General features: G+C 45.2%; 1 protein-coding gene and 1 pseudogene across 2 annotated transcripts in view; one reads left to right on the top strand and one right to left on the bottom strand.

The window, feature by feature from the left end:
* RBFOX1 (RNA binding fox-1 homolog 1) overlaps positions 1–17,069 on the top strand; it is a 1,595,659-nt gene that overhangs the window by 274,705 nt on the left and 1,303,885 nt on the right. For both annotated transcript variants that reach the window (XM_070063963.2, XM_089321246.1), the window contains exon 2: positions 2,037–2,099. In XM_070063963.2, coding sequence (XP_069920064.1) covers positions 2,037–2,099 — 63 coding nt within the window. The remainder of the gene's footprint in view (positions 1–2,036; positions 2,100–17,069) is intronic.
* Positions 955–1,438, bottom strand: LOC138847061 (transmembrane protein 126A pseudogene; annotated as a pseudogene).

Raw genomic sequence — 17,069 nt, 5'->3', positions numbered from 1 at the left:
GGGATGGTCACCAGCTTCCCTTCCACTTAATAGCTTCCTATACTCTTGATTGTCTATGAGTCTCCTGTCTTTAAGATGTTCCCATTTATTAACAGTAGTGGAGTCACCAGACGTGAATCCATGTATACGAGGAGTCTTCTAAAATTCATGGAAAAATGCATATTATGAGAAAAAGCTGCATGGATTTCAAATGACGTGGCACCAAAGTAAACATGTCTAATTTTTCCACCTACTTTTTTGAAGTACTTTCATATGTGTGTGTGCCTTTATGTATTTATGCTACTAAAGGGGGAGGAGATATTTTCTGGCTATATCTGCAAAAAATGCTTCAAGTTGAACTCTGTAACTTGTGGATTGCAGTGAGGTTGACCATCAGCTGTGTGATTACTTTGTAAGAGTCAGCGAGTGAGCAGTGGGTCAGGATTCCAGGACGCTGAGATCCGTTCCCATCTCTGCTGCTTGACTTTCTCTGCAGAGGGGAGGCAGGTCAGTGTCAGCCCTCAGGGATACAGGATACCATGTCTTAGAGATCTGTTAGTAAATCTTGACTTTTCTGGCTCAGATGACCTTTCTCCCAACTAGCTGAATTATGTGAGATTATAAAGGCCATTTTCAGTTCAAGTGTACTACGTTCATACAATTATTCCTGATCGTGGATCTTACCTTTTCTGATTGGGTAATGATAACAGTGTTTCTGAAGTTTATTTCGGATGTGACCCCTTTCATCCCAATTTTCTCACTGTAAAACGAAGTCGCTTCCGTCTTTGAACTGTTAGTTCTCATGTGATTTAGCTTTATGAAATTCCTGCTGTTCTAGAACTGAGAGATCTAGTATTTTTTTTTTTTTTGCTCAAGTTGATAGCCTTTATTGGAGTTCAGCCTTTTGTTGCCTTGAGTAAACTTTTGTTAAGTTCCAAAATTGCACTTCACATGATAAATGACAGTTATATGCATTCATAATCTTAGGTATAGAAACACCATCTTTCTAAAGACCGGCTTTGAAATTCTAATCCAGGACGTTCAGGTGTTTCCTTTCTCTGGTAGCAGCTGATTGATACCTGGCTGCTAAGCCACCATTCACAGGTATGTCCAAAAAAACAGGGTACAAACCACCAAAAACAAGACCAACCAGTCCACTCCGTGTTATGGTACAGGCTTCACAATTCAAATCACATGTACCCAAAGGAAAACTTACAAAACCTGTGCAAGATACATGCGCTGTCAGCTGATAAGCTAGCAGCTGTACAAGCTTGTGTCATATTCAAGACGCGCCAAAAAAGACTGCTATTGGGCCACAGAGAGCAGCGTTAATTCCAACATATGCTGATCCATGTTCAAGGAGATTCCTTTCTGGTTCTGGAATTTGGTTTATTTTTCTGGTTGTGATCTCCAAAATTGTTAGGTTTTCTTTGCCAGTATCTGGTTCAGGACTTCCCATCTTTGCCAGGAGCCGGAGCCTCCCCCGGTCTTCCTCCACCACGGCCGAGGCTCATGCTGTAACCTTTTCTCAACTCTCCAGCACAGCCATCTTTAGCCAACACGTGCTTCCTGCCAATGAGATCTAGTATATTTCATGTGCCCCAACTCCTTGCAGGAAAACGGAGCGTTGCTCTGCAGTGTTCACCTCTAGTCTCTCCTTGAACACACCCTGTGACCGAGATCTCACAGTGTAAAGAACACAGCAGAATCCTTCGGCACGTGGTGCTCAACTGCCTGAGTTCAAATCCAGGCTCCGTCATGTTGTTCATGTTTTGTGCAACTTAATCGAGCTACTGAAGCCCCACTTTCCTCTTCTGGACTACAGGAAACAATGACATCTTCCTTGTTGAGGGTGTGAAAGGGTTGAATGAAAATATGTTGAAGAACGTAATCGTTGTCGTCATTAATGCCATCCCCACCAACATCGTTGCTGTTGAGTTCGTGGCAGCCAGCCCCTGTCTTAGAGGTTGACTGCCACTCCTGGGACAGAAATGGCACAGGCAAAATTCGGTGATAAATTCCTTGATGCTGAAGTCCTGCTCTCTTTTCTCCTTTAGGAAATTGCTCAAAGAACTCATGCAAGTGACGCTTACAGCTTCCTTGATCAGCCGCAACACTCAGTAAGTGCCACCTGCTTTGAATGTTGGTTGCATAAATACGTCCAGTGTTCTGATGGTGTTCTCAATGAGCCTGAACTGCCGCAGAAAATGCCTGTGTCTGTCTTTTCGGCACCAGCGCATTGGGTTGGGAGACGAGACGAGGGCTTGCCGGGCGGAACTCCCCACTGCAACCCCACTTCCCAGCCTTCCCATGAAGCTGGGGAATCTTGAGTGCTGATGGTTAACCCCCCCGTCATCAGCTGGGGCTTAAACCGCACCAGGGTATTTGTTTTCCTCCTGCTCCCTCAAGTTTCCTCAGCAGGAGAGAGTATGTGTGTCTCTCCTGCAGTCACATGACCTTGAAAAATAAGAAGAAATGCCAGCAAACTCAGATTGCTTAGTGAGACCGTATATTTCTGGAGGCATTTAGCAACAATTCATTTTGCTCTTTTTGAGCCAGAATACGTGACTACTATATAAAAATTACTGCAGAAAAGAAATCTGTACTTTAGGATGCTGGGGTACAGTTTAGAAATTTCATTTGTTTTTAGCAAGTAAGCAGTTTTCCACCGTCTGCCTTTCTCAGTGCACACAAGGACTTTATTTTTGGTGAAGTTAGCAGTATTTTGTCCAATTTACCAACTCTTTTTTTTTAATATATACATGAGGAATTGGGGGTAGCACTTCCATAACGTCTGATATCAGCTCTCCTTTGCAGTACTTCTGTCAGTGAGCAACTCTTTTTATGGATAAATCTGTAATAATTGAATAATAGGTATCAACATTTTAAAAGGCTGACTTAGGAAAATATTTATTTTTCAAGATGTAGCTTCCTTCATGGGTTTCAGATTACTTAGCATATTCTTTTTTTTCTGGGAGTGCTAGGGTATAATTTGATACATAAAAATCTCATCCCGTGGCATAAAGGAGCAGGTGGAATTGGAGGCCGTGGGACTCCAGGCCTGGAAGAGGAGGATCAAAGGGAATTCGTAGTTGCGTGGCATTGCCTGACTCGCCCACTGCTGTGGAATTTGCATTTGTGCATGGGAGGACGGAGCAGGAGCCACACAAATGAAAAGATGGAATATTAGCTGTTTGCTACATCAGAATGACTTCCTGTAACCCTGATCAGCTAAAGCTTGTATCACATGAGAGATTAGACTCGGGACTTTTGTTCCTAATAATAAAGGAAATTCCATTTCTAATTCCCTACATGCCACATCTGTCTTTTCATGCCTTTGAAGTTCAGGCTATACCATTTCCTGAAAACTGTGAGGTTTTGTTAATAAAAAGGGCGGGGGTAGTGGCGAGAGCTGAGCAGCCTGTTCGGATCTATCGGTGTGAACTTCAGGGAGCTTGCTGCTTTGTCTTTGTAAGAGGCATCCTCCTCCTGGGTGTCTCTGTGGTGCTGAGATGGGGGCGAGCGAGGAAGGGGCATCTCAAGGAGGAGTTTTCAGATTCTCCCTGACCCGCATGCCCCTCTGCCTTCTGAACACGGCTCAAACTGCCGCTTCTCGCGAAGAAACTCCTGCATCAACCCTGCAGCGGGGCTGAAGTTCCAACCTGGGGGAGGCTCTGGTCCCTGAGATAATTAGTACAGTGTTGTAAGGGAGCTCATGTTAATTTGTCTATGGATATGTGTTTCCCTATCTGCAGCAGCAGTCTGAAGAGAAAAAAAAAAGTATTAATTTGCTGCTCCAAACCAGTGAGCAGATAGGATAATGTTTTTGAAAATGAGAGAAGGAAGAAATGGGAAAATGCCTCACTGGGGAGGCGAGGGCAGCTGCCCAGCCTGTGTGTGCGTTCCTTGCGATCGCAGATTCTCTGGTACCTGAGTCTCATTAGATTCCCGGGCCCAGAGGTCACTCCCCCTGGAAGGAACAGGGAGTTGTGGGAGGTTGCTTGGTTACAGGAAAGCCAAGGACCTCACAGCTAAGTTGGCCACATGCCCTGGTGTTCAGTACTCTTCTCTCCTAACGTGGGAGTTGCATGGTTGGAAAGGAAGCTGCACCGGTCTCTTCTGAGATTCTCCTAGGACCAATGACTTTGCAGTTGGAATTCTCCATTGTCTCAGTGTGTGCCTGGGCTGGGGTCAGGGTGAGTGCCTCACCTCGGTCTGAGTCAGGGATTTCATGTCTCCATTGGTTTTAGAAAATCAGTTCCCATTTCCTACTTCCAAGGTCTGGTTGTCTTTCCTTGTGTAACATTCCCTGGAATGATCCACTTGCATTGGGAACCTCTGGGTGTAGATTGGCAACATACACGAGGCAATGGCTGACTCACATCAGCCAACATCTGTTTTCTAGCTCTGCACACTGCTACAAAGTGCATGCAAAAAGGAAGGCTACAAGAAACTCAAGGCAGCAGGGCCCTGGGTTGGACTCAGCATCAGTGTTCTTTCTTTCTTTCTTTTTAAAGATTTGTTTTATTTATTTGAAAGACAGAGTTACAGAGAGAGTTAGAGACAGATGGCCAGAGCTGCACCTATCTGAAAACAGGAGCCAGGAGCGTCTTCCAGGTCTCCCACATGGGTGCAGGGGCCCAAGGACTTGGGCCATCTTCCACTGCCTTCCCAGGCCATAATAGAGACATGGCTTGGAAGAGGAGCAGCCGGGACTAGAACAGGCACCCATATGGGATGGCGGAGCTTCAGGCCAGGGCTTTAACTCACTGTGCCATGGCACCGGCCCCAGCATAAGCATACTTTCTTACAACTTGTAAATAAATTTAACTTCAGTTGGAGGCTTCCTCAGTCTCTCTCTCCTGGCAGGTTACACTTTAATGATACATATGACATCAAAATTATCATTAATTAATTGAGCAAAAATGAATCTAGTACTTGTCTGTGATGATAGCAGTAATCTCCCCCATAGCTTCATTGTATACATTATGTTGTATTCATTTTATACATACAAACTGTATATATTTAAGGTAGAAACATGATATATTCATATATAAAGACATTGTGAAATGAGCACGGTAATCAAGTTCATTAACATACCCTCCATCTTACATGGTTAACCTTGCTAACAGTAGATGATAGCAATCTTTTTATTTTATTTATTTGAGAGGTAGTTACAGACAGTGAGAGGGAGAGGCTGAGAGAGGTCTTCCATCCACTGGTTTATTCCTCAAATGGCCGGAGCTGTGCCAATCCAAAGCCAGGAGGCAGGAGCTTCTTCCAGGTCTCCCATGCAGGCACAGGGGCCCAAGCACTTGGGCCATCTTCCACTGCTTTCCCAGGCCATAGCAGAGAGCTGGATTGGAAGAGGAGCAGCCAGGACTAGAACTGCTGGTGCCCATGTGGGATGTCGGTGCTGCAGGTGGAGGATTAACCTACTGTGCCACAGCACACGCCCCAAGTAACAGTCTTTATCTGTGCTGTCCCTTATAACAATCAGTAGCTGCGTGTCGTCAGGTGCTTAAAACGTGCCTACTGCCACTTAAAATGAAGTGGCTTTTATAAAAACTTTGTTATTATTGTAGTTATTTTTAGTTACTTTAAGCACATGAGGCTAATAGCTGTCAATTCTAATGGACAGGGCACCTTCGGGTGGGAGGCTTTATGTCTGTGAAGGACGTGTCTGAATTGTCCACCTTTGTACAGGCTGGTCCTTGACTGATGCATAGATCATCTAGGACACAGGGGTGTAGCGCTACTGTCCCCTGCATTCACCCTGGATCCAGAGACAAAGGGCCCACAGTCTCCCAGGATGCTACTCCGGTGCCACATGCATGTCTTTGGTCACTGGTTGGTGCCTGTTGTATACTGATTACTCAAGTAGATCACCTCTGATTTTATTGACAGCATCTGCTGTAGTACTGATCTGAAATAGATCATCAGTACTTGTTGCCCATAGTGATGAGTGAACAGATTACTGGATGGGCAGACAGACACGTCTTATCTTCTCATAGAGCACTGTGTAAGTGAAACACAGGTGCCATTTGATGAGAGATCAACGTGGGTGTTTTTCGCGGCTACTTTTGGTTCACTGCGTATTCTTCAAAGTTTTCTCTTCTACTCTCTTAGGTGTAGAATAATAGACTCCAAATTTTACACTTGATCTTAGCCAAAAAGCTGAGAAGCGATTGACTCCAAATTTTTTAAAGATTTTATTTATTTATTTGATAGAGTTATAGACAGTCAGAGGAAGAGGTAGAGAGAAAGGTCTTCCATCCGCTGTTTCACTCCCTAAATGGCCTCAACAGCTGGAGGTGGGCCAATCCGAAGTCAGGAGCCAGGAACTTCTTCCAGGTTTCCCACGTGGGTGCAGGAACCCAAGCACTTGGGCCATCTTCTACTGCTTTCCTAGGCCGTAGCGGAGAGCTGGATTGGAAGAATAGCAGCCAAGACTAGAACTGGCACCCATATGGGATGCTGGTGCTACAGGCAGAGAAGTAACCTACTGTGCCACAGCGCTGGCTGCAATGAAATTTTTTAAAGATATTATTTATTTGCTTGAGAAGCAAATTACAGAGAGAGAGGGAGAGACGGACAGGGAGGTCTTCCATACGCTGATTCACTACCCAGATGGCTGCAATGGCTAGAGCTGGCCTATCTGAAGCCAGAAGCCAGGAGCCAGAAGCTTCTTCTGGATCTCCCACGTGGGTGCAGGGGCCTAAGCACTTGGACCATCTTCTACTGCTTTCCCAGGCACATTAGCAGGGAGCTGACTCAGAAGAATAGCATTCAGGACTCGTACCAGTGTCTGTATGGGGTACACAGCACTGGCCCCTCAGTACATTCTATTGTCACATGCTACACAGATTGCTACGTATCTTAATTTTATTCTCCGTCACCTGTGACTACAAAAGCCTAACACTTGACATCAGACAAAACCTGCTTCCTCACCCATGGACTCTACTCTTTGCTCAGGAATCTTGATCCCATTCTTTAGTCGTAGACTTGATCTTGTTTTTCTTTTGCCACCAACCAGTGAAGGAATCTTTGATGTGAGCTTTTCAAGAACATTTGTTTCCCCATTCCCTCTGTTGGTTGTTGCTCCAGGTACTTACTGTGCTCATGTTACTGTGAAATCTTTCTAGGTAATACTCATGTGTAAAGCCACCTTCCCCTGGATTGCACACAACAGATTGAGGGACTTACATTGTTGAAACATAAATATCATCTATTCAACTGTTGAGTAAACTAGTTCTTATCTACCACTTTGTCTTATCTCTGAATCCCTAAACATCTTATCTTCCAACCTGCTAAGTTGATCTCTAGGAGTCTGAACGTGTTTATCTTCCAACTCCAAGCACGTGGTGCACTTGTTTTTATCATTTGCAATACCCCTCCCTACTCCTGTAGCCTCCACTTCTGTGTAGATCCTGGTTGAGTCCACCTGATAGTGAAGGTGTGCTTCTGTTCTTTGATTGCCCCTTATAGAATCAAAACAATCCTAAACCAGTTGTCAGGGTAGGGGAAGGATCCCATGATAATAATGTGGACTCTGGAGTTTGGTGGAACAGGCTAGGGTGGAAGGGGGTAAGAGTGAGTAGAAATAGGAATGACTGCCATCCGGGCAATAGAATTCTCTCCAATTAAAAGATCGACAGATTGGCTGCAAGTGGGAGAGGTTGGGCGGCATTAGCCAGAATACTCTAGGGATAGATAACAGGAGCAGAGGTGACATGAGCACTACTTTAATTAACAGCCTGTTGTAGGGTGGGTTTGTTGTCAGCTGTATTTGGAGCCCTGTTGCCTAAGAACACACAGCTCTGGGATACATCTTGATCTTTCTCACCAGCAGTCGCACTTGCTTGGACGTTTGACCAGGTACCAACCATCCTTCCACCCCCCTGTTTCTGGCATGTTTTCTTTGCACATCTCTTGTCTCTCTGAAGCTGCTGCATAGCAGAGCTCCGTCAGATTCTTCCCTTTCTTCCTCCTCTGCTGGATAGGGAATGTAGGGACTCCGGGGATTCTTTCTGACTGAATGAGTCAATGAGAAAGGAATGCAAGAGAGAGTAGGCAGAGGAATGAAAGAAGGCGTACATTTCCATCTGCTTTCTTACTGTTAGGACAAAGGAAGATAAGGAATAATAGGAGTGAGAAGCAGGGTTTGCATGATGGCAGGATTTAAGGACTATGAATAAGGAAGAGAGAAGCCCACAGTAGCACCCCACTGTGTGCCTTCTTATTCTCCATCATTTCCCCCCGTTTAAATCTGCCACAGCACTTAGGATGCATTCTAATTATCATTTTTATTACTTGTGTATTATCTGTCTTGCCCATTGAACTGGAGGAGTTATGATGACATCATGTGTGTCTGTCTCGCTTGCTGTGTCCCTCACACCCACAGAAGTGACAAGCACATCCATATTTTGAATGAATTATTTATTGAGTCGTGTGAATTAATCCTGTGAACAACGGTCCCACTCGTTGTACTTTTAAACCGTTCTTCTGTCACCCGTGATTCCTCACAGCCCCTCTCTCTAGCTGGGATCAGTCTTCGTGAAATTAAGAGAGGCAGGCTCCTGTCCTGGCTCAGGGATCCCATGAGGCTTCAGAACCCATCGGGCAGATCTGACTCCCTGTCCCTGTTAGAGTAGTGATAATAATAAGGAGATCAAGACCTAAGACCTCTTCCAGGCTGGAATTCAGAAATGAAACAAGAAAGGTAGAAACTAGGTCCCCCAGGGTGAGGTTGGAGGAGGACCTCATGACTTCCTTGAGGCAGAGATGAGTGAGTGAGGACCAGCAGCTGCCCTGACACAGCCCACCTGTGTAGAGGAATGAGCACACTGTCTCCTGGGCAAGGAAATGCACCTTGTAGTTCCCAGCTAATACAGTACAGATACCCTGCTTTCTCTTTGCTCTGTTAATAAACTGACACTAATGCAGTTTGATCCACACTCATGGGTTGCATTAGAGAATTACAGGGGGTGAAAGCAAACTGTGCTTGCCTCCTCTTCTGTTGACTCTGCCTCCTAGGAGGTGAAATCTTTGTTTTCTTCTTAATCATTCATTATTTCCCAATTGGAGGAACGAAGGAAAATGGTGATGTGATGTTTCTGCTAAATCCCTTCACTGAAGCTACAGATTAGGTCTGCTTGCTGTTTGTACTTCAGCGTTGTCATGCGAGGTTGTTTCCTTGAGACATTGGTGAACCTGGAACCTGTGGAAATTACCAAGAACAAATTGTGGTGCAATAGCTCATTAATTCATTATCAAAACAAGGAATTTGGTGTTTCCAAATGCAGGAGAGTGCTGATGTCTTACAAGTTTTGAGAAGTTCCAGAGAGCTGTAAGACAAAATGTTTTGATCTATAGACAGCTGTGAGATAGATACCTATTGTTACTTATCGATCTTATGTGTGTATGTGTATATCTATCTATCTCTGTGTAACTGTGTGGGTAAATCTCTACCTATGCATCTCTACGTAAACATGTGAGCAGATTCATTTTTTTTAAAAAAGATTTTATTTATTTATTTGAGAGGTAGAGTTATAGACAGTGAGAGGGAGAGACAGAGAGAAAGGTCTTCCTTCTGTTGGTTCACTCCCCAAATGGCCGCAATGGCCGGAGCTATTTCAGTCCGAAGCCAGGAGCCTGGTGCTTCTTCCCAGTCTCCTACATGAGTGTAGGGGCCCAAGGACTTGGACCATCTTCTACTGCTTTCCCAGGCCACAGCAGAGAGCTGGATCAGAAGTGGATCAGCAGGGACTAGAACTGGTGCCCATATAGGATGCCGGCACCACAGGTAGAGAATTAACCTACTGTGCCATGACGCTGCCCCGAGCAGATTCTTTTGACTTCTAGAAACTATTTGCAAGTCGTTGCCTCATAGAGTGCCCACACCAGCTCTCTGCCTGGTATACAGTCAAAGCTAAGTAAATGGAGGCCAGCGCCGCCGCTCACTAGGCTAATCCTCCGCCTAGCGGCGCCAGTACACTGGGTTCTAGTCCTGGTCGGGGCGCCGGATTCTGTCCCGGTTGCCCCTCTTCCAGGCCAGCTCTCTGCTGTGGCCAGGGAGTGCAGTGGAGGATGGCCCAAGTGCTTGGGCCCTGCACCCCATGGGAGACCAGGAGAGGCACCTGGCTCCTGCCATCGGATCAGCGCGGTGCGCCGGCCGCGGCAGCCATTGGAGGGTGAACCAATGGCAAAGGAAGACCTTTCTCTCTGTCTCTCTCTCTCACTGTCCACTCTGCCTGTCAAAAAAAAAAAAAGAAAAAAAACAAAAGCTAAGTAAATGGTAACAGTGATCACTGTTGTTTATATGAGAATAATTTTATAACTGATGTGTTGACATGAGTGTGAGTGTATGCGTGTGGATATGCATGAATTGGCAAGTTGATTAACTCTTTTTGGACCTCCATCACCCTGGTTAAGCTCTCTCACATCACATTCTAGTTCAGGTTGCTGTGACACCGATATGTAAGCAAGCATTTTTATCCTCATAACATTATCATTTATTCATTCATTCTCAAAGAACTTTGGGACCGTTTTGGTGGTGAGTTCTTGCTGGGTCCTGAGGATATGATAGCAAAAGAACAGAATGAGGCCTTGAGTTCATGCTACAATTGTCAGATAAAATTGTAAAGTAAATAAAATAACCCGTGTTGCATTAGCTATTGTGGACTAGCTATTGACAGAGAGGGCTGAGAGAGCAAGGAAGTGGTGAGTTCCGTCTCACATGTGCAAGACAGCAGAGGGTCTCCCCTGATAATGCCAATCTTCTCCTGTGTCACCCCAGACGGAGTGTTCTCCTTTCACCGCTAGCTGGCCTTCCCCGTGGTCCTTCCTTCTACTCTTCCCAAAGGACATTGTCTTTCAGGCTTGTCTCCTCCCCTAGACAGTGACCATTTGGACTCCACAGGGGCAGACTCCCCCCAGCCAAGTCCATCAAGCTGCCCTCTGTGCAGAATCAATGCCCATTTACAGCTGCTAATGCATTAATAACAGAAATGTCCGTGGCCGTGACCTACCTGAGTCATTACACACTAATCATAGGAGGCAATTTCAAGCAGATTGACTAGTGATCATGTCCTCCCCGGCGAACAGGCAGGAGGACATGCGGCTGCCTTTGCAACCCCTGAGCAGATGGCCCGAGAGCGTAATCACCCGCTGCAGCCGGTGCAGGTCTGGCTCCAGGAAGGGGAGCCTGCACGTCGTGCATGCAAATCTGGACTCTCTCCCCCAGGGGCTCTGCCCACTTTCCGTTTTGGAGCAGAAACCAAGCTCTTACTCACCTTTCTAGTGCCAGGTTAAACTTCTCGCTCCAGCAGCTCTCGGCAGACCTCGGAGACACAGGGGTTCCTTGCCCCTGAGTCACGGTAACCCGCACCAGGGTCCTGAAGCTGCTTCTCATTCTCCTCTGCTTTTCCTGAATCACAGTCCAGGTTTGTGGTCCGAAGCCACAGCCCTTGTGGCCTTGTGACTCTGTGCTGTTATTTCCCTTAAGTTTCCACTGGAGCGTGTTCTCTTTGGGCCCTGTTGGTCCCTGCAGCATTTTGTTCCTTTATCATGGGGGTGCTAGGAGGTTCCTGTCCTTTACCTCAGTAATACTAGAGTTAATTACTTAGGACCTATGGAGTTTGCGTCCTCGGGATGGGTACATACTTCTGAGCAGAAGCATTGGATGAAACGACAGAGGCGTCTTTATGCTTTTTTGTATTGCTTGTTTGGTTTTTAAATGGATAGTGTTCATTTACAGTAGTTCATCGAAATTTTGGGCTCTCTACTGTTTGCTTATTGTTCATGATAGGTCTTCACAGAGTTCATGGGAAAGGTACATAAGCATGAAATTGGAAAATTTTTGTACCACAATAATGTATCATTTAACTCCATTTTCCCATGAGCTTTTCAAAGTCCCTTTGCATTTGCCCATAATGAAGACTAATTGTTTTTAAAAGGAGCTAGGCCAATACCTTGGTTCCAGTGATCAGAAATTTGAGTCATGTGGCCGGTGCTGTGGCCTAATGAGTAAAGCCGCCACCTGCAGTCCTGGCATCCCATATGGACACCTGTGCATGTCCCAGCTGCTCCACTTCTGATCCAGCTGTCTGCTATGGACTGGGAGAGCAGTAGAAGATGGCCCAAGTGCTTGGGCCCCTGTACCCATGTGGGAGACCTGGAGGAAGCTCCTGGCTCCTGGCTTCAGATTGGCCCTGCTCCAGCCATTGCGGCCACCTGGGGAGTGAACCATTGGATAGAAAACCTCTCTCTCTCTCTGTCTCTCTCTGTCTCTCTGTCTCCCTCTCCCTCTGCTTCTCTGTAACACTGCCTTTCAAATAAATAAATAAATCTTTAAAGAAAAAAAATTGGGCCAGAAAGGATCTTCACCTCCAATGAAGATAGAAAATAGAGGGGAAGCCAGATCGGAGTATAACCTGCTACTCCTTCACTTGGTCATGTTCCAAGAAAGAGGAGCTTCTGAGCTGGCAGATTCTGACAGGAGGTCTTTCTGCTCCAGAGCCAGGTGCAACCCACGGGCCTCCCCCTGGGTCTCGTCTGAGACGAATGCTGTGTTGTCTCTTGACAAGCACTTGGAGATCTGGAGATCATGGATCTCACAGTTCTCCAGTCCCCAGGACAACAGTTCTATTTATAAATTCACCTACAAAGCCTTTGCTATATGCATTGTGTTCCTGGTCTGGTTTTCTGGGGCACACCGTCCAATAACAGCTTCTAAAAATGCTATTGTTGGAACTTCATAAAAGTTGTGCGTTGTGAAGTCAAATAATGTGTGATTCTTTCGATGGTGTACGCTCCATAGACCCACTGGGTCACATCCAACGGTTCATTTAGATTCCAATAAAGGAAGCAGCAGCTGTAGTGGAAAAAGTGCAGACTTTGAGATAAACAAATGGGAATTCAAATATGGGCTTTATTTTTACCACATCTACAACCTTGGGAGAGTGACTTAATCTTCCTCGGCCCAAATTTCCTTTCTCATAGTGAGGATGACTGTAGAAACCCATGGCTTTCTCATGAGAGTTAAACAGAAATTCCTTGGAGGATAGGGGGCAGGCCCTTGGTGCACCAGTTTAGACGCTGGTTAGGATGCCCACATCCTATACCTGAGTGGTTGGGTTCCAGTTGTATCTGCTTCTGGTTCCAGCTTCCAACTTCCTGATAATGCACACCCTGGAGGGTAGTGAGTGATGAGTAAGTCCCTGGTTCCCTGGGTCCCTGGGTCCCTGCCACTCAGAAGGGAGATCTTTATTAAGTTCCAAGCTCCTAGCTTTGCCCTGGCTCAGCCACAGCTGTTACAGGCATTTGATGAAGGAACCAGTGGATGGAAAATACCTATTTCTTGCTTTCTCTTCTCTGTCTCTCAAATAAATAAAATGTTTACAATCTTGCTTTAAAACAGAATGAAATTCATTATATTAAAAGTGTAATTGAATACTCAGAAGTTGATAGAACTTCTAAAAATTCCTTGGGGGAGCTTGCTTGTGAGGGGGAAGCCTTTTGGGTGACAGTGGACCAAGGACACAGCTTTGGCAGAAATCATGTCAGCAACAGAGAGTGGCAAAATCTGCTCTCTTTTAGTTGCACAGGAACTCGTTGGGTTCCTGATGAGGAGGAAGAGAGAGGAGAGGCAGTGAGGAGCAAAGGGTCCAGCCAGGACATGGTGGGAATCTGACAACTATATGGGAGGAGGGGGCCCCCAGAGTATCCGTGACTGTTAAGTCCGATCTGAAGTTGTCTGCTTTCCGCTCCCTTCCACTCCCATGACCCCCCGAGAGGCAGCCTCTCCCTTCCAAGTGTTTGACGATTGCTGTTCCATGCAGGCTATATGTCTGGGGTCCATGTACTTCCTGTCGGGGTCCATGTAGAGAGGAGCAGGTGTTGCATTGAATCGTTCATAAGACAGAAGTGCACGTGTTGGACATGTGCTCAGGGCCAGCCAGGCTATGGGCAAAGCATTTTACACACATCACCTCATCTCATCCTCTTAATAACCTGGTAAAAAAAAGTCCTGCAGATCACTGCTGTTGTAGAGATGGGAAGATGAGGACTTGAAGAGGTCCTGTGGGTTTCCCAAAGTCAGATAACATGCAGGATGTAGAGCTGGGGTTGCGTTCCAGCTGACTCCAGTGTGCACACCCCTGATTATTTTACTAAACTCATTCCATAGTGTGCCCTGGTACCCAAGTGCCAGTGGCAGGGACTTTTGGCATCAACAGGCCATGCAGTTGAGGATCGTGGGATCTGGAGACATCAACTAGTATTTGGGTTCCTACTCCACTTCCATAAAGGAGACGAAGTTCGTGACTATGATTAAAATGAAAGTGGAATTTTACTATAGAGATTACCTTCCTCCTCTACTCCATCCATAGAAAAAATGTTAAGATGAAGTATGTCTGAGGGCATAGGAAAAAAAAAAAACATTGAAAATAAAATTAAGACATGTTTCTTTTTGTGCCAAAATGTTTGAAATCCAAGTCTAGTTTTTTCATAATATGCAATTTCCATTGACCTTTGGAAGGCTGCTGTATAGTTTATAGTTTATTATTTAACTATTAGTAGTCAAATATCTAATCAAGAATTATGACTATGAGGAAGTAAAAGAAGGGTTGTACTTATTTGAGTCTGAAGGTAAAAGATCTTATTATTCAAAGCACAGGATCCTACAACCTCATGTAGGTGGCCAACATACGTTGCAGGCTGCCTTCTTAAAGCTGACTCTGCTAACAAACTGTTTTGAAGAGCCTGGAGGTGCTATGCCTGCACAGAGACTCCTGTGAGGCTTTGTGTATCTTTGCATTTTCTACAGGAGCCCTCACAGTGCAAAGCTCAAAGTCACTGCTGGTTCTTATCAAGCCCTGTCTTCCCCCTGTGAGCGCTTTGATCAGGGCTATGGTCAAAGGTGGGAATCAGAGCTGGCCCCCCTACCACTCCTGTGATCCTGGTCCTCGACTCTTCTCTACGGGAATTCCGTGCTCCCCGTGCCAGGCAGTGGCTGGAGCAGTTCGTTCATTCATTCATTCAGAAAATAAATACTCAGTGTGCTGCCGTGCCAGGCACGATGCCAGCCACTAGAAAGAGTGGGAAACAAGAGGGGTCCGCTTCCTGGATGCATGGGACTTACATTTTCCAGAGGAAACAAATACTAGTTAAATAGTTACACATTTCAGTAAATCCTGCGAGGTAAGCACACAGCATGTTAGAGGACTGTGTCCACAATGTGATAATTTACCTTGGCTGCTTAAGGAAGTGGCAGAATTTGACACATCCTGGGGAAAAGTGTCTGGGGTAGGGGCACAGAGGAATTAAAAGAAGGTATGATTTGAACAGGGAGCTGGAAGTTGGTGTACATGGAACTGAAGGAACAGGAATGGGAGAGGTAGGCTTCGAGGTGCGGGTTTCCCATTTTTTACAGCATGCTACGGGATGACATTAAAGGATCCGCAAATAAAATGGACATGATTTTATTTGTACTTTCTTCTTTTAAAAGATTTATTTTATTTACTTGGAAGGCGGAGTTACAGAGAGAGAGGGAGAGACAGAAAGGGAGATCTCCCCAAATGGCCACAAAGCCAGGGCTGCGCCAGGCTGAAGCCAGGAGCCTGCAGCTCCATCAGGCCTCCCATGTGATGGCAGGCCCCCAGTACTAGAGCCATCTTCCACTCCTTTCCCAGGTGCATTAGCTAGATTAGAAGCAGAACTGCCAGGACTCATATGGGATACTGGCATCTCAGGCAATGGCCAGCTTCTACATTTGTGTTTTCTGAAATGTTACTCTGGCTACTGTTGGAGAAGGTTCACAGGAGAGGTAAAATAAAAGCAACCAGTAAGGAGATTGATTGACAGAGTCTGGGAGAGAAAGATGGTGATGGCTTGGAGTACACTTGTAGATATGTGCATGGAATGAAATTGAAGGATTCCAGCTATCTGTCATCTGTCTATCTGTGTTTACTGTCTATCTGTCATCTATTTGTATGCATTTATCATCTATATATTATCTATCATCTGTCTTTGTCTGTATATATCTCTATCATCTATCTACCTGTCTCCTCCTGTCTATATTTATATATATCTTTATCATCTATCATATACGAAAAGACTTGGAAAAGTTCATGGAAACTTGAGTGAAAGGCTTATGTGAATTTATTTTAAAGAATTATTTACTTATTTGAAAGTCAGAGTTGCGGAGAGAGGAGAAAGAGATCTTCTACCCGCTTTTTCACTTCCTAGATGGCTGCGATGGCTGGTACTGCATCAGGCCAAAGCCGGGAATCAGGGCCTTCTTCTGGTCTTCTACATGAGTGACAAGGGTCCAGGTGCTTGGGCCATCTTCTGCTGCTTTCCCAGGCCATTTGGAGGGATCTGGATCTGAAGTAGAGCAGCCTAGACTCAAACCAGTACCCATATGGGATGCCAGTATCATAGGTGACAGATTTATCTACTGTGCCATGTTCTCAGCCCTGCTAATGTGTATTTAACACATTCTTCCTAAGTATCTATATATTTTTATCATTTACTATATATGCTATATTGATACCTATGTGTTTATTATTCATCTATTTTTAAAGGATTTATTTACTTACTTGAAAGGCAGTGTTGCAGAGACACACAGGAAAGAAAGAGAGAGAGATCACTTCCATCCACTAGTTCTTTCCCCAAATGCCTGCAATAGTTAAGGCTGGTCCAAGCTGAAGTCAGGGGCCCAGAACTCCATTCAAATCCTTCCATGTGGGTGACAGGGGCACAAGTTCCTAGGCCATCTTCCCTTGCATTCCCAGGTGCATTAGCAGGGAGCTAGATCAGAAGTGGAGCAGCTGGCACCAGTGCTTTGATATGGAATGCAGCCATTGTGCCACAATGCCAGCCCTTATCTCTGTCTTTACTGTCATTATTATGTGTATATCTATGTGAATTTATCATCCATTATCTTATATACATTTGTCATTTATGTATATGTATTTTCTATATATCATCTGTCCACCATCAACGTATATGTATCAATCATGAATGTATCAATCATATCTGTGTGTATTTGTTATCAGTCTATCTGTCAACTTATCTACCTGTTATCT

This window comes from Oryctolagus cuniculus, chromosome 19, assembly GCF_051225735.1.
Source record: "Oryctolagus cuniculus isolate XC-2025 breed Fujian yellow rabbit chromosome 19, ASM5122573v1, whole genome shotgun sequence".
Taxonomy (NCBI): domain Eukaryota; kingdom Metazoa; phylum Chordata; class Mammalia; order Lagomorpha; family Leporidae; genus Oryctolagus; species Oryctolagus cuniculus.
The sequence above is the reverse complement of the archived record's forward strand: the minus strand, read 5'-3'. Positions and strand labels throughout refer to the sequence as shown.